A 23030-nucleotide genomic window follows, 5' to 3' on the forward strand; every position below is an offset into this window, starting at 1 on the left:
CAGCCGTCCCTGCTGCCTGGCTCCTGCCCGTCTTCTCCTGCTTCGTCGCGCTGGGCGCGGGGGACAGTGAGTCCTGCAGCCTGCAGGTGTCCCCCGGTGGAGGAAGCTGCGGAGCCCCTTGGGATGATGTGCGATACCCGAGCAGATGTTCACTTGCTCTCGGTGCTCTTTGCGAGGCAGACCCTCTCTGAGCCTTTCAGCGCTCTGAAGCACATCGGCTGCAAGAGGACGGCTGCGCTCCGGCGCCTGCAGCTGCTGCTTTAACATACAAAGGCAGGATTTCAAGTGAAGAGAAGAATGGGAGTCTGGCTGCAGCATCTCCTTCGCCGCTGCAACAGCAGATTGGAAGAAGCTGAGAGTTTCGCTCCCTGGAAAACTGGATTCTGAATCGTGAGAGGCTTTGAACTCCACCCCCCCAATAAAAAAAAAAAAAAAAAAGGAAACCAAACAAAAACCCTTTGACTTCTTCTCTCAGCAGGAGGGGGAGGGAGGGCGGATTTACCATGAAGACAAATCGAAGATGCAGAGCCCTGCTAGCAGTGAGTCTGAACCTGATGGCTCTCCTCTTCTCCACAACAGCTTTTATCACGACCCACTGGTGTGAGGGCACACAGAGGGTCCCCAAGCCGAGCTGTGGGAAAGAGAAGAAGACAAACTGCCTCAACTACAGTGGGAATGAGACTGCCAACGAGACAAACCAGAACGTGGTTCACTACAGCTGGGAGACGGGAGATGACCGCTTCCTTTTCAGGTATTTTCACACTGGAATCTGGTACTCCTGTGAGGAAAATATCAATACTGCCGGTAAGTATAAAATAACTTCCGTCCAGTTTGCATTGCTTTCTGTTTGGCTTGTTGGAATAAACACACAGGCAAGCTGCTCTGTGCTGTATCGTAAAGCAGATTCACCCTGCAGAGAGGGGCAGAATTTTAGCAATTCTTTGTGCAAAAGCAACCTGTTCCCAACAAGAGCGAAGCTCTGCTTGTTTACCTGCTGGCTCATGCAGGGTCTGTGCTCTGGGTCCAGCTGAAGCTCTTGCTAAGCAATACGGGCTACCCCTCTGCAGCCGGAGACTGGGCAGCGCTGCTCTTTGGGGGGCTGCTCCGTGGAGCACACGAAAGACAGAGACGGTTAGTTTTTATGGAGGCTCTAAGAGTCACCCAAGCTAATTATAACTGGCCCTTAAATAACACAGAGCGCAGTGGTCTGACTAACAGAGAAAGCATGAAGTTCACAGTCTGTAGCCCAGACCTCCTCTTTTCTAGCACCTGCAACCCCCTCCTTGTGGCTAGCTGCTCTGTTTACTGGAGTAGAGAAATGGCAGCTGAAAGGCAGGACTGAGCACGAGAAAGCTCATTTTTGCTCCCTGCTCGGCCATTTACTTGCTGAGAACCAGTAGAGAAGACATCTCTCCAGGTTATCAGTGCATCACTGTATCCTGGCACTTCCCAACAAATAAGCCGCTGGAGGATGGAAGGCAGCAGGGCTGGGACTGGTTTAAGGCTTGACAGATGCACACTGATAGTCCCTACTCCCAGAGCTGTCTGGTAGAGCCAGTGTCCAAACTCTGCTTTGAAATAGCTTTTTTTCTAGATTATGTGACTGGAAAATGAAGTTTACAGATGTGACACAGTATGAAAGGGACACTGGTGGCTGGTGGAGTGCTGGTTCCTGGTGACATGGACAGTCCGTGCTGGGCTGTTTCCATGTTATCTTACCACCGTTCAAGGAATAGGCTGGGGAGCTGGTCCTTCACTGCTGTTGGGAGAAGGGAATCATCCTATGGGTTGTGTCTCTGAGGACAGCGTATCAGGAAATCACAAAGGCCTGTGTTGCCCTGAACCAAACTAAAATTATTGCCCAAAACTGCATTGAAAAGGACTTGCCAATCTGGTGAAGATAGAATAACTTCTGTCTCTGTAGCAGGCTTCTTGGTCCTGATAAAGGGAAATTTATGGGACGCTGGTAAAACTGCTCTATAAAAATGTACTGTAAAGTGGGGCAAACTTGACTAGCAGCTCACAGTCTCTTTCATCCCAAGGCGCTGTGCATCTCCCTCATGGGTGATATTTTGGGGGATAATGCTTCAAGAATTAGGCAGTCATTAAAGGTCAGTTTAACGTGTGAACAGGAACGTTCATGACCGCCAAGCTTAGGACTGTCAATAAATAGCCCCATGTAGAAATCACTGCAGCAAAACAACCCTCTTCATGTTAAAAAAAAAGTTTAGAAAAAAGATAATTTGTCTTATGAGTCTGGAAACAAGCTTAGGCCACAGCAGCCTAAAAGAGCAGCTTCTTGCACTTTTTGAGAGCTTTATTTGGGATAAGAATGATCAAGCATACCCAGGTTTCTGGCAGACATTGCAAGCTTTCCAAGCCAAGCTTTATGTCTACGATACCTTGTAACCCTGTGACTGGCCCAGTCTGAATCCTGAAGTGTCCGTGGAAGAAGAAAAAATATACTGATTTAATCTGTGCTAGGTAAACCAAGCACTGCTGTAATGAGCGATTTTAGGGGACAGTTGAAAGCCAGATCTAGAAAGTTGTAACGAAAGCAGGAGAAAGAGAGCTATTTCTTCCCTCCAGCGCAGCAGCACAGCAGCCACATGTATGCCTGCTCTTATTTAAAACATTAACTTGGTGAAAGGACCTGTTCAAGTAGCCAGCCAGGACCGACCAGCCTTTAGACAGAATCCAGACAGGGACATACTGGCTTAGACAGACTGCTGTCCTGCTCAGAATTTATCATGTCTTCTCCGATAAGGACAACAGTGATATAACAATCACAGACCTAACTCTGTCCCCCAAAACATCAACATAAAATAGCCAGGAAAAGTCTTCACCTGGGCTTACTGGTTTGTAATTCCAGGCTGTCAGTACGTTGTCACGGCCTTTTGCAGCCTGGCCGGTGATCACTTTATCTGAGCTGCAGGGCAGCAAGCCACCAGCCAGCCCCAATCCAACAGCTATACAAGCAACCCCAGTGCTCCACACAGTGGACAGTAATCAATCCCAGAGGCCACTGTGCTGTCCACAGCACCCTTACTGTCCACCGTCCTGTATCACAAGTTGCATAGTGCCTATTTATTTAATAAACACCCTAGGGTGCCAGAGGTGTGTCAAGAAGACACCAGCAACCACACACAGCACAGAGACAGTAGAGTGTTAAATTAGACCAGGTTGCTAGCATGAGCGCGCTCCGTAAGGTCAATAACACCTTTCTTGCAGCTTTACCAACAGCATACTGAAAAATGGCCACAGGACAAGAACTTTAGCCTCAATACCATCATTAAATGCGCCTTGTGCCTACCACACTATCAGTCACTTACTCCACAGAGCCTCAACATCATCAGAACACCCTTCCTCAGCTCACTATGTTCTCAGTAATACATCCAAGACAGTCACTCAGTCCGTGTACCAATCACACTCTCATCAACGTGTTGTATGCAACCTAAGTGCTACTCTAAATAGATCCCATAAACTTGCCATGCTGCTAACATTGTGCTCCGGTGTCTTGGAGTCTCCTCACCATGAGTGTCGATACCATATACCTCATGCACAAAGCACTGTTTTAAACAGTCCACTTATGCCAAAACACTCTTCTTTTAACCCATATCTGATGTCAACAGCCTGCATCCAACCTGTTGCTACATCCTTTCAGCAACTGCTCTGTAGCCTCAGAGCTCTGTCCCAGCATGTACAGCCATACTGTATGGCCAGCACCATTCCTACAGCTTATGCCCTGTCCCTGATTCCTCACCACAGATTGCTGAAGATAGGCAGTATGAATCTCACCTGCAATGCCAGTAACACTCTGTGTTCCTGTGGTACTGACAAAGCTCTCCAGGGACTCCCAGTCTTCCCAGCTGTGAGCCACATTCTTCATCTAGCCACCAGGCTTTTGATTTTCTTCTTGCTGTGATTGAAGGTACTTTCCAGAGCGCTCTGCTTTGCACTGGAGGAGCTGAAGAATAACAGAACTTGTAGTGCAGAGACAGCAGGACCAGTCCCAACAGAAAAAGGAGGACCGCAGTCGTGCAGCAAAGGAGGACAGGATTTCTGGACTTCCAGCTGGCTGGAGGGGTTGGGTCTCTACCCCACCTTAAAATACCATATATGCTGCAATGAAAAAAAAAATGTTTCTGAGTGTCTTCACCTCCCACTGCTTATCTGAAATGTCCATAGACTCTGGATGTAACAGTGTAATAGTCATGCCATAGGTCTTCTGTACAGAGATCAGCAAGGAGGTCTTATTCTTGCTGAGGGTTTCTAGGTATCACTGTGACATCTCTAACAGAGATTGAATGAGGGGGGAAGCACTGTTGCGATTATTTGGTGAATCTGAAATTTATTTTTCTCCAGTAAGTCTAAGCCCGGTAAAGAATATGCAAAATATTTCACCCTTGTGAAATATAATTGTGAATCCCCTAGAGGAACATGAACAGATATATTCCATTGGTGGGTGAATCCTATAACTATTTAGCCGAAAAACATAATTCTTGACTCAAAAGGACGCTGAATCTCAGTCTAGTAAAAAGAGGATAAAGGCTCTCCCTTTCAGAGCAGGTTCAATGCTTTGGATCCCACATGGATGAAGCATTAGAGGACCGAGAGAAGTCTAGTCTCCAGAAAGGGACAAAGCTAAAGCACAGCCTGTGAGCTCTGCAGCTCTGCTGGTCGTGAGTCCCATTCTGCACTTATGCACAGCACAGGGCACGTCCTGCCTTGTTCCAGGTCGTGAATTCCTTCGCTATGGCCTGACGCCTCCAAGTAGAGCCCCTAACATCTCATTTCTTTTTGAGCATGCCTGCTAGTGCATGTCTCACTTGCAACCTGCAGACTAGCTCTGTGTTTTGTCTGTACTGGAAACAGGACACCAGACAGGTGATGTGCTAATAGCAGCAGGTTGGGAAGTGATCCAGAAGTAAGGTAGCTTGTATATTTTGTGACCCACGAACATACATGACATGAGAAAATTAACACATGAAGTAGCTAAAGTGAGTATAAGACGGCATATGAAAATCGAGAAGTTTAAGACTTGGGGAGGGATAACAGCATGGTAGCAGATTTTGCTGATGAGAGTGTTTACTTTGATTTTTAATAGAGAAGAACACTAACACTAACTTATATTTTATTTTAATTCCTAACAAAGAAACAATCTCAGTAATAGCTTCCACATTCAGAGGGAAAAACAGTATAAGAAAAACAGATGTCTAGGTGCCATTTAACAGTACTGTCCCCTTAAATGAACCATGCTGGACACCATGCTCCCATACTGTTCACCACGCTCCATATCTAAGAAGCTAGTGAGATCCAGAATGGGAATACCTAGGCTTGTTTTGTTTTCTCGGGATTGTGTTTTGAGGGCAAGAAGGCTGTAACTTTTTGTATTCTCTTTACTCTATATTCCTTAGCACTCTTTAAAGAGTAAATGGTAGAGTAGAATTTACATGATATGCAAGGAGGCATCAAAGGGGGCCATAAATATGGATATTAAATGCTCATTTGCAGTAGGAGCCAGAGAACAAGAGGTGCATCCTGCAGAAATGGATAAATCTGTAACATATAAAAACAAGAACTTGACATACATACACTTTTGCAGATGCAGAGCAGTACTGCATCACTCTTCGTTCCCTCCCCAGCATGTGATAATGAGCATATGTGAATCACTGCAGGCGGCAGTCCGGGGAGGGGGACAGAGGAAGAGCACCTTGTGAGTATGTAATTAAAAAGCAAGAGGAATGGAGAATTCTTGCTGGATTATGAGAACTGTAATATAATTGGCATGACTGAAACCTGGCAGGTCTATCTGCATGACTGGAATGTAAAAATTGCTAGTTATAAATTGTTTAGGAAGGAATGAGTGGGTAAAAGAAATTGAGGAGGTAGAGCTCTGTGTTAAAGACACAATTTCCTGTGATAGAGGAACTGAACCCAGGGGGCCTGGATAATCTCTACCTGAGACGGTTGAAATAATTGGCACATGAAAATGTAACTTTAGCAGCAAGGATCTGTGATGAATCTGTATATTGCTATATTCAAAGGAGACTGGGAAAAAAAAGATACGGGCCACTTGACCTAGCAACCTTAGGACAGATTTCAGGGAAAGCAGTCAGTACAGAGCAACAAATGGGCTTTATCAAAGGTAGGGTTTATCAAAGGTAGCTGTCTTTTAACAAGGTGAATAGCTTCTTAGACAAGGGTAATGCATTAGACCCAGTCTCCCTGGATTTATGTAAAGCATTTGATGGAGTATCCCACTGCAAATTTTTTACAGAAGAACTACAGACAACAGAGAGAACCATAACGATGTGGTGATAGATACAGACATGCTTCCACATCAGGGGATGCTGAATAGCCCGAGCCTCTTCAGACTGGAGAGAAGACTGCGACACAACAGATAGAGAACTATGACACGGGTGGGGACTGATAGGGAATGACGGAGATCAGGCAAGAAATAGTCTTCGCTATTTCCATCATCTCCAAACAGGAGGGCATAACAGACAAAGGAAATACTCTTTTCTGTGCAGCTTCCTGCCATGAAATGTTGTGAAGGCCAAAATAAGGGATTACATGGTACAGGGAGGAAATAGCTATTGCTGTTATTCGCACAATGATTTGGATGGATATACAAAAGTACTTGTGTATATCAAAAGCGGAGTATTATCAGGAGCAGAATCACTCCATACTCACCCTGTTCTTTTGTTCTTCCCTTAATATCTATTATTTGATGCCAGAAAGAAGATACTGAAGTAGGTAGACCTTACAGTTGAATCTGTTGTGCAGATTTTACCTTATATTATTATGATGAGGTTAAAATAGAAGCTGTAAACTGATTACAGAGCAGGCTAAAAAGGAGGTTGTGGCAAGTAATAATAAAAAGGAAAGGATCAAAATAGGGATAAATTAGTTTCAGTGCTCCTCAGAGATGGTCTTGGGCCTGATTCTGTTATCACTATGTGATTAGCGATCTAGGAAAAAGAACCAGGGATACAATTAATCTCACCTAGTTTGGAAAAAGAAGGAAAAGTGAATCCCACAACAAACCTGTGCATATTAGCAAGTGTAGATGTCTGTGCCTAACTGATCAACATCAGCATTATAATCAGTGAAGTGTAATAAGTACCTTTTGGGGAGACTAAGTTCATCTTGATGTCATATCAACTGGATCCTGGAATTACTTGCCATCCTCATTGACCAGAAGAGGAATCTGGCTGAGATGCTGAAATTTCCAACACAGAAGTTTTAATTTGGAATCAGCAATTCTATCCTCAATGCACTCACTACATATGCTGTGACACAAAGTTTGGGAATATCAGCTTTCCTGAGAAGAGGTGTCTCTGCATACCTAAAAAAGTGAGATATTCTGACTAGCAAGAATAGTATTCAAATAATTAGAATAAAATAAATTTTTAAAGCGCCAATTACTGGCATAAAATTTTGTGAGATCACAGGAACTTATCAATTTTAGGCAAAAAAATAAGAACAGGTTGTGGGCTACTCTTTTACTCTGGGATGACTCTGAGCTGCCAAAGTGCTGCTACGTAAAGGAAAGGTGTTATTCTAGGGAAGAATATGCGTCATTATGAAAGACACGGGTAACACCAGCGCACCTTGTTAACACCAACATGCATAGTTATGGTTAAAAAAAAAAAAAAAAAAAGTGGGATGGGAAATAGCTGCAGAGTGGGATTTCCAAGGTAATATAAAGAAAAGAGAATCTTCTTCAAGAAAACAAAAGAAGAATGCTTCTTCAAGGAAACAAAAGAAGAATGGGTCTTATTTCATCTAACAAATTGAAGATCAAGAGGGGATATGATGGTAACATATATATATATTTCAGGATAAACATTAAAAATAATATGATGGTTTAAGTAAAAGGCAGGTATTCATGATCAAAGAATTTAATTTGTCATTAAGAAAGAAAGTGAAAGTCCACAGAAGAAAGGTTTCCAGGAAGTGAGTTTGTAGATCTGACCTCCAAAGAGGACAATGTGAGCAAAGGAATGATTGGGCTGCAACTGATACTTTTTAAAGGAACTGTATGAGGAAAGAGGAATGATTCTGGCATGAGGAAGCTTGAAATGTGTCCTGCATGTCTGATTTGTTGGTGTCTTAATGAGTTCTGAAAGGAGCAGTCTTCATCTGACTGTCTTTGTTCACACCGTGTTTATATTATATGACATTACATCCGTGCTTCGGGATTTCTGCTGGTCACTGGTGGGAGCCAGGAAAGAATTAGTTGCCTGCTTGATGCATATCATGTCTTCTGGAGGGTTTTATGCCTCCTCTTAAAGCATCAGAAATTGGCTACAGCTGGAGACAGTATGTAAGGAGGATGCTTTGCTGCTGTTAGCATTATTACAGCTTCTCAGTATCTAATTGGTATGTCTGCTCATGCACTGAACATTAAGCTGATGATCTAATTTGGGATCAGAAAAGAAATTTCCCCCAGGCTAGATAATAGGGACGGTAATGGATTTTTGCCTTCCTTTCTTTATAACATGGGAAAAGGTCCATTTTGGAAAAGCACCTGTGAAATCCTCTTAACAAATTCTTGGCTTTTGCTTAAGGGATAAGATAGGCCTGACCATAGGAATATAAGCTAATTATAAGCATTCTTAGGTCTGTTAGTCATCCTCACGATCAGTCTTGTTCTCTTCCTGTGGTACGCAATAGCTGTGGCTTCCGTGGTGGTAGCTGCCTTGTTACAGACCTTCAGATCTTTCTAGGATGTTCAAGATAGTCTGTGCCTGTGGTGCGCTGGGATTTGTGGATCAAAGGTCCTCCTGATCCTGCTAGATAGAATAACTGTATGAACAGCTATCATATAAAAATATGGATCCAAAATCCTTGCAGGTTGGTGCTCGTAACAGACAAGTGGAGAAGCATGGGACCAGGCAATGATCTGCTCCTTATTTGGATAAGTTACTCTGTGTGTGTCACGGGCAAAAACTATGTTGCTTTCTGTCTGGATGCTTCCATCCTCACCATTTATACCCAGCAATCTTAAAGGAGGTGTCTGAGGAGCTCTCCTAGTCTCTTGTTAGCTGAATAAACTTCAAAGAAGCTGAAGACTAGCACAGAGTTCCCATATTTCAAAGAAATACAAATGATGATCCAGAGAACTGAGATGCTTATCCTCATGCCATTTAGAGCAAATGCATTCAGGTCTATAGTAATAAATAGGGGATGAAATATCAATTGTCCTAGTATCTCCGTGGTATTTAACTTAGCACCACACTACATCCTCGTTTTAAAAATTCCTTCATATGGAATTAACAGAATTTACATTAGGTTAATTAAAAACTGACTTATTGAGAGATCTCAAAATGGGGATTAATCAGGGAATAAGGCTGTTTCTAATAGAACCCTCTGTGAATCACATTTTGGTGTAATATTATCACTGCTGGTAATTTAAATCATAATATACATCTTTTCTGATCTTGCTTACAAATGATATGAGGACTACAGAAGGCACCAAACGAGAAGCAAATGTTATTACTATGGAATGACATTAATTGGCCTGTACAACAGTCACAGTCGAACAAAATTAACTTTAATGTGTCCCATCTGCAGGGGGTGAAGGATATAAGCCATGCTTACAATGTGGGAAATTACTTGGGAAGCAAGGTCAATTCACCATTTCTAGACTCACCACATCTGGAGAGACCAAGAAACACATCATACTGTCTTTTAGCCTCATTTCACTTTGTTTCACCTGACCAGACAAAAACCATTATGTGAGGCTGTTGTAAAGATCTCAGGTACAAGCTTGGAAATAAGGTGCCCAAAAAGAAAAGCAAGCACATTTTTTCACTTGATCTCAACCACTGGATATTAATTGCAGTAGGATGTGTGTGAGTATCATACAGTCTGTCTTGTTATGTTCCTTTAAAAGACTGTGGCTGGACAGTCAAGGCTGTCTTAGTTTCTGTACTAGGGGTTAGATAAGATTGCCTGGTAAAACTGGATGCCTCATCCCAAAAAAACAACTGAGCATCTTTGAGTGGGAAAGCTGGAGAAGTTTCTGAAGTTCATTTTGGAGCAAGGAGCCTGAAACATAACAGCTAAGAACAGAAGGCAGACAGGTGGGCAAGTCAGAAAAGAAGCAGTGTTGTAGTGTTAGCTACACTAACTAAGGAAAATATACAGGTTGATGTACTCCAGTTCTAGTATGCAAGGTCCTCACCCCCCCCCCCCCCAGCTCTCATCTACATTTCTTTAGATATGTTTGAAGCTGTAACCACAGGATTCATGCTCACAGCAACACTCCATACCATCAGAGTAATGCCTTCTCCTGAATCTGTCCTCCTCCCCATCTCTGGCACACATTGGCTTTAAAGGCTGATTTTTTTCATTTTCTGGAGAAATCCCATCTGTGAAGTGGAGATCTTTTCTCTGCTCTCAGTGACTTTCATCTCTCCCTGCCCAGCTACATATTGCTAGAGCTAGGGCACAGATCCAGTGCAAATGCTCAGGTTGGGCATCCTCTGGAGAAAAGCCTCAGCATGGCTAAAAGAGACTCCACACAGACCCACAGCTAATCAGTAGAAAGCAGGAGAGATCCTGAACCACATGGCTTCTCCTACAGCCAGGAATTTTGGCTCTTATCAGTTGCTTACTTCTTTGGTCTTTGTTAATCACAAACCTGAGTGCAACTGTTAATGCAGTCACAGGAGAGATCGTGGAAGGCATAAGTCATACGTCACATAGTGAGGTATCTATCAACTGTATGTTCTATGAAAAGCATAATTCCTAGCCTTTAATGAGCTTCCTGGGAGACCATCCATGGCTTATAGTCCCACACATACTGAAACCCTGGACAGCTAGTTTATTTTGGCATAGTTCCACTAACAAAGTCACCCCACCTAGTCCACCTTCATTCTGCCTTCAGTTAAGAGTACTGTGCCACAAGCGTCTGCAAATGAGGACCGCACGGATGGACAAAACGGGCAATCCTTAGTCCTGAGCTCTCTGCACAGCCACTGAGCTGGAGAGCCACCTCCGCTCTCCCATTAACAGTCTGGAATGTCAACTGGAAAGAGATGGGTTTCCTGCGACTAATGAGACTCAAAGCAAGGTGCAGTGTTTCTGACCGCAGAGCTGAGCACGGTGTGGCAGAGGGGTCACCTGAGGGATGAAGAGGTAACAGCTCCCACCTCCCCACGGCACGATGTGAAATATTCAAAGCAATTCAGAACTGCTTGCCTTATTTCACATTTTCCCGATTGTAAAGTCAAGCTGATTTGCACCAGCGTCATTGAAAGCCTCTCTCTGCACCGATGTTTCCCTGATTCGCCCGTTCATTCAATAATCTGAATTATTTTCCACGAAACGATAGATGTGTGTATGCAAAAGGCCACTCAATCTATCAGGTCTAATGAAGATAATCAGATGAGTCTTGTGACTTGGACGCGTTTGAATTAGACATGATTTGAGAACAGACTGCGGAGGAGTTTGCTTTCAGACACTGTGAAAGATTCTCGCAACAGGGAGAGTTTCAGTGCAGAAAACACAGTTGCCATGGCACATGGGCTGAGTTAGCACAAACGCGCTGGCACGGTCCCTGCTCTGCCTGCACCCGGTGCCCCCTGCCCAGCTAACGAGTGCTCCGCGGAAGCAAACGGGAAACGCCGGAGTTTGCAAAACACACGGACTTTGCCTCTCCAACACTACGATTACCAAGGTGGTTGTTTCGAGGAGAAACGCATGCCTGAAATGAGAAAGCGGAAAGTTCAAAGAAGTCCTCTTTCCCTTTAAGAAACAGAAAGTTTAAAGAGCTTGAGTCTATGGAAAGCAAGAAATACTAGACTATTCAGACTTAGAAACAGCCCTGAAAGGGAAAAACATTGTGAGTTGTTTCAGCAGAGGCTGAGCAAATGGAGCAAATTCTGATGTTACTTGGAAGCAAGAGCAGTGCTGCCAGGCAGCAGGTATGAGTGACAGCTGTTAGAGAGAGGGAAAACAACTGTTTTCAGAGCTCAAGACAAAATGTAATGTCATCCTGAAACAAGTGGTTTATTTTCCAGAAGACCGTGTAGTTTCAGCAAAATCAACCTTACCCAATTGACCATTCAGATTTGATTAAGATTTGATTTTTAGTTAGAAAAAAATTCCAATTAAATCCTCCATCTGGGATCAGTTTAATCAAAAGTGGAATATTTTATTTCTTAATTAACCTGATAAAACTCAGTTTGAATTAGCTCATTAACCTGCATTTCCCTTAATGCAGTACTTTATTTCACTGAAGTTATGTTGCAGTGCTCATCTGCTTTCCTAGACTGGGATCCCTGGAGGGTTATATCCCTTTTTAGACGAATACCATGATTTTACTCGCAGTAGATGGTGGGGGACCCTCATCAAAGTCCCATGACTCTAGATACAATAGGAGAGATAAAGACTTGCTAGGGCCAACTGGGAAAAAAGGGGACCTTGTCTTTCGTAGGCTGGGAGCCAGCGGGTTACTAAAAGGAAATGCTGTTTACATGAAATTTAAATATTTAAATTTCCTTCAAAACTGTACTTTTGAACTCATGAAATTTTATGCAGAGTAAGTGAATACAGATAGCTTTTTCTTCTTTTTTCCCAAGATGAAAAGCAGAGTTATAACAGAAATCCTCCTCCCAATCAGAACTACCACATTTCTCTCAAATCAAATTATTTAACTAGAATATTTTGAAATAGTTTAGATGGAAGGCATTAAAACTTGGATATTTCAGAGCTGCTTGTATTAGCTGGTTATTAACAAGACTCTTATCACTAGCTCAAAGAGGAATGAATTTAGGAACATAGGCCAATGAACATGACTCAGGACATCAGTTTCTGGTCCTTGCTACCACAACAGCCGTGTTATGAACTTTGAGTACATCTGGGACTATAGTTTAGATCCAACCTCTGCCCATTTAGACCCATCTGTCCAGCTGTCCTTATACAGCTCTGCAAATGCTCTCAAGAGCCTACCACTCCCCTGAGCCCCTAGAAGGATGTCACCCCATGTCCACTTTGGGAGGCGCAGCCCATCTGTCACCACGCAGGTCCATCGTGGCAATGATACAGTGTGCACGGCGTAAGGGGAGCTGTAGCTCACAGCCCTGGAGCCAAGGTGCTGCGTAGTCCTTGCCTAGCTTTACGGCAGGATTTGATCTGGGGGATGTGGAACGGGCATCTGTCTTCCGCAGCTTTTCCTTTCGTATCACTGGTCAGGCTAGGAAGGTACAGCTGTCTTTGAGCTCTGCTTGTGGAAGGTAAGGGGAACAAGCACTTGCCTCTAACACAGAGGCAGGAGTAGCTCAGCTTCAAAGCGTGGCTGACTTTGAAGTAGGTTTCTTCAGTGGATAAGGCAAGAGAGCAGCCCCACTACCTGCACGCGCTAGGGATAGGGAGGGGACCGGGAACTGGCCTTCCAGCGCTGCTCTGCGGCCTTGTTTTGGTACACGAGGGCTCAGTGGTACTTGCACTGATGCACTTGAGGTGACGGGACACTTGCAGGACAAAGTTTGCAGTGTCTCTCTCCCACCCCTGCAGCATCCTCTATCCTTACCAGTTCAGCTCAGATTACACAGCCTTCTCCTTTTTCTAAAATGGTTTTTCAGGCATGCAACAATTTTCATCGCAAGTAGGTGCCACAGGCTGGGAAGGGCTGAAAGGTCGGAATATCCCACCACACCGTAAGCAGCAGAGGGAGAAGCACCATGGAAAACATCTGGCCCTCATGCTGTGAGAGAGGCAGAGAGGTTCATCTCCCTATGCCGAGCAGCTTTCTCACTCATCCCCTGGGTCTGGCACTTGCACTGATTAGATCCAGTTTTTCCAGCACATTTTTTCATAAGAACACACAAAAGCCCAAAGCCAACCTTTTGCAGTAGAAACAGCTGAGGAGCTGTGACACATTTGACTTGCAGTGTTGTGGGGGCTTGTGCTGCTGCAGAGCAAGAAATGGGAAAAGGTCTTAATGAGCCTGCCTGAGAAAATGCTGTGCACGCTCCTGCGAACAGGAACTCAGCCCGGAGGACTTTAAGACCCAGAGGATTTCTCCTCCCCAGCCGGGCTGCTGCTGTTCCCCTCTGCAGGTCGAGCTGAGCATGTATTTATGATATGGAGACACACACGCACACTCACACACACACACACGTGATGCTAACGCTGCCAGCCACACAGACCGATCCGGGCAGAGCTGTGCCTTTACCATCACCCACAGAAACACCAACAGCACTCACAACAGCAGGAATGCTGTTCATCCTGTTCCTCCCCTCCGGCTGAGCAGGTATGAAGCTCACTAGTTAAACGTGGACATCTTTTCCCTCTCTAGATGCACTAGCTCACTGCATTCATGGATCCCTCAAATTTAGCATGGGCTCAAAGTATGTTTAACATCCATGCCCAGATCTCAGGCCCCTTACCCAACAACCAGATCAGATTTGGGGTCTTTCCAGATCTGGGTCTCCTCCTACTCTCTGGCTGGTCCCGCATGAAGTTCCCTAATGGATTACACATAAACACACAGAGGACTGAAGTTCTCTAGAGAAACACACACACATCTCCTGTTGCTGGACCCAGATCGCCATGACCCACAGCCCCTATGATCCATCCCTTCTCAGGAAACCCATCTGCAACATAATTGAGCCTGTGTAGAGCAGGAATGGTTACAAGAAAATGCATTTGCCAGGGCTTGCATAGATGACATGTTTCTACCTCACCCTTGGGAAGCCATGAAAGAAACCGCTTGCAAGGGGAAGCTGGTACCACGGACTCTGGTCCATGTCTAGCTGCTCAGACTTTCTTCTCTCCTTAGCAGCTCCCTGACACCCCTGAGCTCCAGAGAGCTTCGGATGTGCCTTATATGGCCACCAGTCCTGCAGGGAAGCACAGGGCATTCAAGCCAGGTCTCACCTCCTCTTTCTATGTAAATGGATTATGTACAGAAGAGACATCTCCTTGGCTTTTTCCTCTCTCAGAACCACTGTTGCTGCTGGGTGAGGGCAAGGCTATCAAGGTGACAAATCCTAGACACCGTTCTTGTCAAATCCATAACCTACAGCATAGTTGCCAGCCTTTTCTGTATTCTCTGAAGGCTCTCCAGGAGCCTGGGTATGAGGAGGAGATACATCTGAAAAGGGCAGCACAGCAGGATAAACTCTGCCAAGTCTAAAATTAAACTTAAGAGGGCTTAAGAGATCAGTTATACAAGATATCCAAAAATAACTTAGAATAAATCCTAAGAGGAAAAACGAAAGCACTGCTGACATCCTCAGCTCTCAGTGAGATGCATGTCTGCATGTTGGGGTATGAACATGATCTAAAATTACCACCAGTGGTTACTACTGAAGATGGAGGAGATTTTTTCCTGTGCTCCAAAGACAGGCTGATAGGCACATGGAACAACAAAGAGAAATGTCCTTCATCAGCAACTCCCTGTGCGGTTCTTAGAGAAGCACAACCTTTAGTACTAAGCCCAGCACAATCTGGCACTCAACAACTAGAAGTGAAGTGATTGTCCTCCACGCTTTTCTTACTCTGTCCCCAATCTGCAACCATTCTTTGTGCCATGGCTCCAAAAGGTCTCCTTATGGACACTCCTGCGTCTTCTGTTTTCATACCAAATGGTGTATGCGGCTTCTGTCGTAGAAAATGCCATTGCCCTTTAGCTGTGTTGGAATAAAGTGTTAGAGAATCAGGTATTTGTTGAAGGTTTCCAGTAGTACAGCTTCAGATTCACTGCACCCATGGCTGAGGGATGACAGTGCTAGCCAGTTACCCTGAAGTGAGGTTAAGATAAAAAAAAAAACAACAAAAGCAACAGATCACATTTGAAACAAACACCACAGATACGCAGAGCTAGAGTGAAAACCTCTGGGCAATCTGCTATATCAACATCAGGTATGCTCTTGCCTCTTTGGAAACAGATATTTTGCTTTGATACACACTCTCCTTTCCTTGACTATCCTCTTGATAGTGTCTGGATTCAAAGAGTAGAAGTCCTCCTCTCTGCCCTGGTGTCTCCCTATGTTCATTTCAATTGCAAGTGAAATTTTTCTTTTACTGCAACTTGTACACAAACAAATAGACTACAGACTATATATGCAGCACATTTAGCATATTTGGTATAGGCTTTAAACTGTAAAGAGTAAATTGAAAAGTAATAATAGCATTACAATAATAGATTGTTATTTCAGCACAGCTATCGTTCAATTGTTTTTTTTTTTTTTTTTTTTTCATCTCAATCCTGGCACCAAAGACACCAGAAGGATTAACATTTTATAGTGGTTTGTACATATAATTAATTACTATTCAGAAAAAATTACACACTGACTTCAACATCTCTACAGCATTTTGCTGTTTATTCTTTTTTAATGGCTCACATTTCCTAAATTAGTCTTTGACTGTGTAATCAAAATAGAGGAAAACTAGTAAAAAAAAATCTTCTCCTCCTTTAGCTGTCTTTGCATGAATTAAAGGCTTAAGGGGCAAAATGGATTCCTCTCCATTACCTTTGGCAGGCATATGGTGCTCTGACTACCTGAGGCAGGCTCTTGGTCACCTTGTGACATATCATATTGAAAGAAACATGCAGACTTGGTGGATGGATGCACTTGAGTGGAGGAATTATTTTATAATCTCTCTGGTTGCCTGAAGAAGTAGAAAGAAAGGTCAAAACATTCATTCTCCAGATACATTTCCTGCTCAGAAACAATATGCTTCTCGGAGAGCCTGAGAAAGCCGAGGTGGAGTCCTAAACAGAGGAAATTTAATTTGCAGTGATAAAAGGAGGCAACAGCCGCAAGGCAGAGAGAGTACCTGGGCCAATGTCATGGGGCTAGGTGACAGATACGGCATGGCCCACTTTTTTAATAGTGGGTTTAAAAAGATCTGGAAGTGCTATGCAATCGCTTATCTTGCTTTCTGCCCCAGTTTTTGTTCGTCATAATCATGAGTTTCATATCTAAACCAGGGCCTGATTCTTGCCATTTGGAGAAGGAGGTGGATGAGGTTTAGACTTCATCACAGGAACCAGAATAAGACAAATTGCTCTGCTCAGCCCTCCCGGGAAGATGAAGCTCTCGATATTCCCAGTGAGCCAGTACCTTCTAAATATCAAGTTCTTGTGGAAAGTACTTGCCTTTTTGCTTTGTGTCATATGATCAAGCACCCAGCTGGGACACCAGGCCGATTCTCAAAGCATTTAATAAAAATTTTTCCAAAATAATTGGCTGTACACTGTGATTCCAGTCATATTTGCAGGTAGGATCAGTATGATTTTTGTTCTTCTGCTTACCTTGCTCAGTGAGAAAATAAACATGTCTTCATGGCTTGGTTTATAAAATATTTCAAGAATAATGAAAGCCAGCCTTTCTGCCCTCATTCACATCCTCCCTGAGTGAAAAGCACAGTGTTTGGGCAGCCATGATTTGAATACTGGGCTTTATACAAGTGACCCAAGTGAATGGCCCCTCAAATTTGTTTGAACCAAAGCTATTTACATCCTCTGCAGTGAAGCACAGAAAATTTGTTCAAGTGTACATTTTTGAAGCTTTTATCTTTGAGACACTACATGGGATTTTGTCCATTTGGCTGCAATTTAGTATAAATACTATTATTAGGACTAAAAATCTGCAGTTGACATTGCTTTTTGATACACAGTTTCAGATGAGTGCTACAAAACCGACATTTTTAGATAGTGGTAGATACCTGTCATATGGAGACTCTGTGAAGTCCTGGTCAACTCTGCTCATAAATGACAGTTCAGCGCTTGTGGACTGTAGATGATGTAGCTCCTCTGATTCTGCTGAGCTGAGTTGCTCTCTCACGGTTGGTGGCATAGGAGTTGCTCTTTCACAGCTGAACACAGCAGTTTAACTTTTTATGCCTAATCCTCCTTCTAATCCCCTTTTTCTTATGATTTGAGAATTTCCAACAGGAGCAAAAAATTCACATTGGAATAGTAAAGGTGTGACCAAAGAAAATGTGACCTTGTAATATTTTACATACTATGCAATCTGTTATAAATACCTTTTAACGGATTTTCCCCACTTTAAATTACGTAGTCAGATCTTGCTGTCCTTGTTATCTGCCAGCCTCTTTGGAGTGTTCAGAAGTAGTGCTGGTATGGTAGAAATCTTGTGTTAGGTCATCAGTTGAACTAGTTTTGCTTCAGCTACCAGAGTGTAATCCAACTGACTGTCACTGTTGCAAAAAGGAAAAAAAAAAAAAAAAAAAAAAAGAGATGATCCTTCACTTGTGTGATCCCTCAGCTTTTACAGCCTACTGTTATTCATACACACCTTGCTGTGACTCCTTCCCTGCCCGCTAACTTCACCCCACCGTGCCCCTCTCAGGTGAGCCCACCTTTAGCCACCTGAGAAGTTTCTCAGCTTTGCTTGAAAGACCATGAATAAATTTTCCCTTCCTTTTCATCCCAGCATTTGCTCCATTGATTCCATGACCGACTTCAATGTGTGAGTGACCTGCTGCCGCTTTCTCAAAAATCAGGATGCTTAAAGCAAAGTAGTCACTACCATAAAGCTGTGAAGAGAGGAAAACAAGATGTTATTCATTTCCCAGTCTCTCTCTTTCTCCTTTTCTTCTTCCTAATCCACACACTACAGTGGATTAAACCAAATTCCTTCTTGACTGCTTTGTGCTTAGCTGAATCCCTCCGGCTCGTTCTGTTGTCCTGTGGCTTTCAGGCTCTCTCAGGTTCCTCTGCATTGAACGAATGCCTCCCTCTCTGCAGACGCAATGGGAACGATGTAGTTACTGATGATAACAGTTTAGTGATTTGCCTATTCAGGTTTCCTTCTTCTCTAAGCTTGAGACAGGTGTTCAATTAGAATAATTCATAAATCTTTACTAGAAACAACTCTCCAAGAAGCCTTTCACCTCCCATTCCACCTCTTGAGAGTAACTAGGTCTCCTATTTGACCAAGAGCTTCCAAAGAAAATTTATATGAATCCAAAGTCAAGAGTGCTTCGTTAAGATACCTTTCCTCCATGCAACCTTTTGTATGCACAACATCCAGATCTATTAAAACAAAGAAAAGTATTTTACAAAAATGACTATTGTAGATTGGCAACTACCATAGGAGCTAAAAAGACTTCAGAACTTGTCAGAGCTACTGTGCAGGGGGGTCAGTTACGACGTGGAAGATTTCTTCATTCTGCTGAAGGATATTTGGCAAGCAAAAGTCTTCTGTAAATTACGAAGAATTGGCTGTTGTTTTCTCAGGCGATGTGCTGTATGATTCAAAAATGTTTTTTCCCATCATCTGTAGGATTGGTGTTCTGAAACTTGCTGCTTCTTCAAGTTTCTCCTCAAAACACCACCAATTTTAACTCTCTCATCAGCAACCACCAAGACTCTAAAGCTAGTCTGAAAATTTAGAATTGTTCCCATTTTGTTCAAGACGCTGTTGGCTTGAGCAAAATGGTCTAAGAAGAAGACATCATGCCACCTGAGACATGAAAATTTTCCCAGATTTCCAGTTCAAGTTTTCTGAGCCAAGATCAAGGATTACATGCAGATAGACAAGAATCATTGCACAGCTGGCAGGGACAGCGATATACTCAGAAACGATAGATGCATGAGTAGAGGTAACTCAGTGTACACTGGAAAAAAAGATCTCGTGTGAATTGATCCAAAACAAAACTTTGATGGTTCTGCTGCCATGTTAGCATAGATGCACCCAGAGCAAGACTGTGTTGAAGCCAGTTGTCTTTTACTGCTACTTCCAGGTGCGATGTCAACCAGGAACACTCTGTTGCATGATAACAACATACTGGACCCCATTTTGAAAACGATATTGGGTGGACATGCGTTTTTTTGTTTGTTTGTTTTGTTTTTTGTTTTTTGTTTTTTTTTTTTTTGAGAGAGAGAGAGATTTCACAGAGGAACATTTTCATTAATGATCTACTCTCAGGTCTCAGAATAGCTACTAGAAATAGAAGCAGCCTCCCTCTAAACAGAGAGAGAGATTTCATGCAGCTGCTGGGCTGAGACAGCTGGGTGTTGCTAGAAGCGCTCTGCACCGACTAATGGGGAGCAAAACTTTCTTAGGCCTCAATAAATCTTCTCATGCTACCCGGGACGTGTCAACATGATCTAGAGAGGTTTCTTCTTCCTGGCATATGGGAGCTCTCTTACAAAGGTTTTTTGCTCCAGTTTTGATAACTATTTTTGTTGTTGTTTTTTAAATCTTGTTTTTCATCACAATTTCCTTTCTTAGATAAAATTTTTCAGAACCTTTTGAAGGGAAACTATTTCAAATAAACATCAACATTCATTTTCTAAAAAATGCAGGAGAATGGATATTCTCAGGCATTTGGGATGAGTGACAAGAGAGGGAGTTAATTTTTCCCATTTCCCATTAACTGTGTAGATTGGAAAAAAGAATTCTCTTTTTTTTGGATAATTTATGAAGGGACAAAATGAGAAAAGCTTATCTCTCTTTGGAATAACTCATACTGAAATCTTCAGTAACCTCATACCCCATCCTCACAACACCACTCAGCTAGTTCTTCATCATTTCACATTCTGATTTCGCTTTCCTAGGATACCTCTCTAGCCTCCCCTTCTGTCCTGCCCTGGTTCTCCTTCCACTTCTCATGTTTTTTGCATTGATTCTCTGAAGGACCAACCTCGCCCTCAGTCCGTCTTAAAAAATAAAGCTTCTACTTACTTTTCCATACTGATGACTCAGAGACCTGTCTTTATTCTGAATCCTTCTCCTCCCACCCAGTCGGAAGGTCTCTGACCTCCCTTTCTTTGTGGCTATGCAGTGAACAGGACATACACCCAGTGAAGTCCCAGAGCTCTCTCTTTTTCTAGTCATTGAGGACAACTTCCCATTTTTATTTTCCCTCACCCTCATAGCCCAGGCAGGCAGTTGATTCTTGGTTATTCCCATTATACAATTACACATTACACTAATTCCTGCATATCCAGCAATTCACTTTTCTTGGCCTTCATTAGTGCAATCCTCCCTGCTCTGTAGCCTTCAGAATAGCAATGGGAAGACTGGAAGATCATTTTCTGGTTTTGCTACTTCAAATAAGTTACTTCTGTGCTACTTCTGATCATTCTTCAACTTTTTCTTATTCTTTCTTTATTATTCTCAACTAAAGTGTCTACAAAGACCTAAGCAACAGAATCCTACCTGGGTTACTACAATAGCTGCTATCCCAGTGCTCCAGCTCACCTTGTGTGACTTTGTTCTCGCTCCTCTTGCTTCTTGTTTCATGCCTTTTCTTTCTCATGCACTGCAAGACTGATAAAGTGGCTGCACTTTAGAACAGTATCATTCACATCTTTATAGCACCCTTGGAAGCACAAGAAGGCCCTGATCTCTGTGGTACACTTAGTGCGGGTCTGTGTCTAGCTCTGACAAGCTGAAGGTAAAATTTAGGATAATTAGCAGTTCTCCCTCCCATCTTCAGCTCCTGCAGCTGCTTTTTCCTACAGTTTAGGCAAATTCAAAGCTCTTTGCTCATGCTTCTTTAATTACTGAACATGTTGCATGACCAACTGCAGCAGTGTGTTGCTAAGTGAGCTTTAGTGGGATCTTTGGCTGGAGTGTGCCTTGATCAGAAAGCTCTGGGATAGGATGGCCAGTCTCTGTCTGAGTGGTGTTGATGCTGGATTACTGTCTGCTGGACACTCCTCGGGGCTTCTCACAGGAAAGCGCTTGATTCAAAGGTGGCAGGAGAGCTAGATGCTACAATAGCATCCATCCATCTCTCAGGCACGCTGGCCGTGTACTGCAGCCAATATCCTGGGGCAGACTTGGCAAGTCCTTACTGTACTACTCCCTTTCCCCTGTTCGCATGAATTTTTTGGCTCCCTTGTACATATTAGTACTTTTAGGCAATGGTGCGAAGAAGAAAACATTTTTTTTTTTTTTTGCTCTGTATCATTTTCATATCTTTTTTTCCCCTGAAAATATTTGCTATTAATATTGGTACTGTCTTTTTGTGGGTTTACCAGTGGCAGCTCAGTAGCACTGACTCCTGCAGCCACCACTGCTTTCCCCATACTGGCCCACGAACATGCCGTGAGAAAATCTGTCTCACCGACTCTGAGAGAGAGCCATCTGTGTCCACGGGAAGGCCTCCTAGCAATGGGAGGTTCACTCCGACCTCTGATGGGCATCCTGAAGATGGGAAAGGGAGCAGGAGCACTGGTGAAAAGAAGCCTGTGTCCTCCCAGCATTATCCCCCTGCAGTGCCTTGCTCCAAGCAGAGCTCAGCACTGTCCCAGCCCTTGGAAAAGAGCAGCACTCAGCCCACAGGCACCCAACGAACTGTATTTCCCACTCCCGACCAAGCGCCCGTAGTCCTAAGGGAGAGAGAGTTCAGCTAGGTAAGGACGATGTGTGGTGCCCAGAGCGGAGTCCCAGGTAAACGTCTGCTCTCTGTGTGAAAGAGTTAACGATAACTCAGCGGCCCCGTAGCATCTCAGGTGGGAGAGGCGGCAGAAAAAAACAGTCAGAAGGGGAAGGCAGGGCAAAACTAATCAATTTCTGTCTCCTAAAATAATCTTTTTCTTTTAAAGGTGAAAAATGTCGAAGTTTTATTGACCTTGCCCCAGCTTCTGAAAAAGGTAAGACGACTACAGTCAAGGCTTCTTCCCTTTTCGCAAATCTCATCTGTATTGCTCTTGTCGTACTTCAGCGCTGGGGAAACACCTTCTGAGTGCACAGGAACCCGCGTGTCATCCACATTACCTACCGCTAGCTGAAACGAGTGCAAGGGCTTCAGAGAGTTCTTTATTCAGTGGGTTTATTCCAATCTGTCTTTTCTCTAATGCATTTTCTTCTCGTTCAGCTATATTTTTTTCAAGGACATGAAGATGTATATCATAATACAGACATTTCCCTGCTTCCTCTGCTGAGGAAGAGCATGTTAGGCAGTTCCATCAGGACACAAAGACGTCAATAGACAGCAAACCGCCGTCACGTTCATTCTCAGGCACCAACTGTCTGAGTGCGAGAGGGGACCACGTAGCTGCTTGTCTGTCTGAGCTACTTTTTTTA

At 43.5% G+C, this 23030-nt stretch overlaps 1 protein-coding gene across 1 annotated transcript in view; it reads left to right on the forward strand.

Moving 5' to 3' along the window:
- The first annotated feature begins 503 nt into the window (after positions 1-503).
- GSG1L (GSG1 like) overlaps positions 504-23030 on the forward strand; it is a 74853-nt gene continuing 52326 nt past the window's right edge. The window contains exons 1-2 of the mRNA XM_062588579.1: positions 504-804; positions 22550-22597. Coding sequence (XP_062444563.1) covers positions 504-804; positions 22550-22597 — 349 coding nt within the window. The remainder of the gene's footprint in view (positions 805-22549; positions 22598-23030) is intronic.

The sequence above is a fragment of the Rhea pennata genome, chromosome 15 (genome assembly GCF_028389875.1).
Source record: "Rhea pennata isolate bPtePen1 chromosome 15, bPtePen1.pri, whole genome shotgun sequence".
NCBI lineage: Eukaryota > Metazoa > Chordata > Aves > Rheiformes > Rheidae > Rhea > Rhea pennata.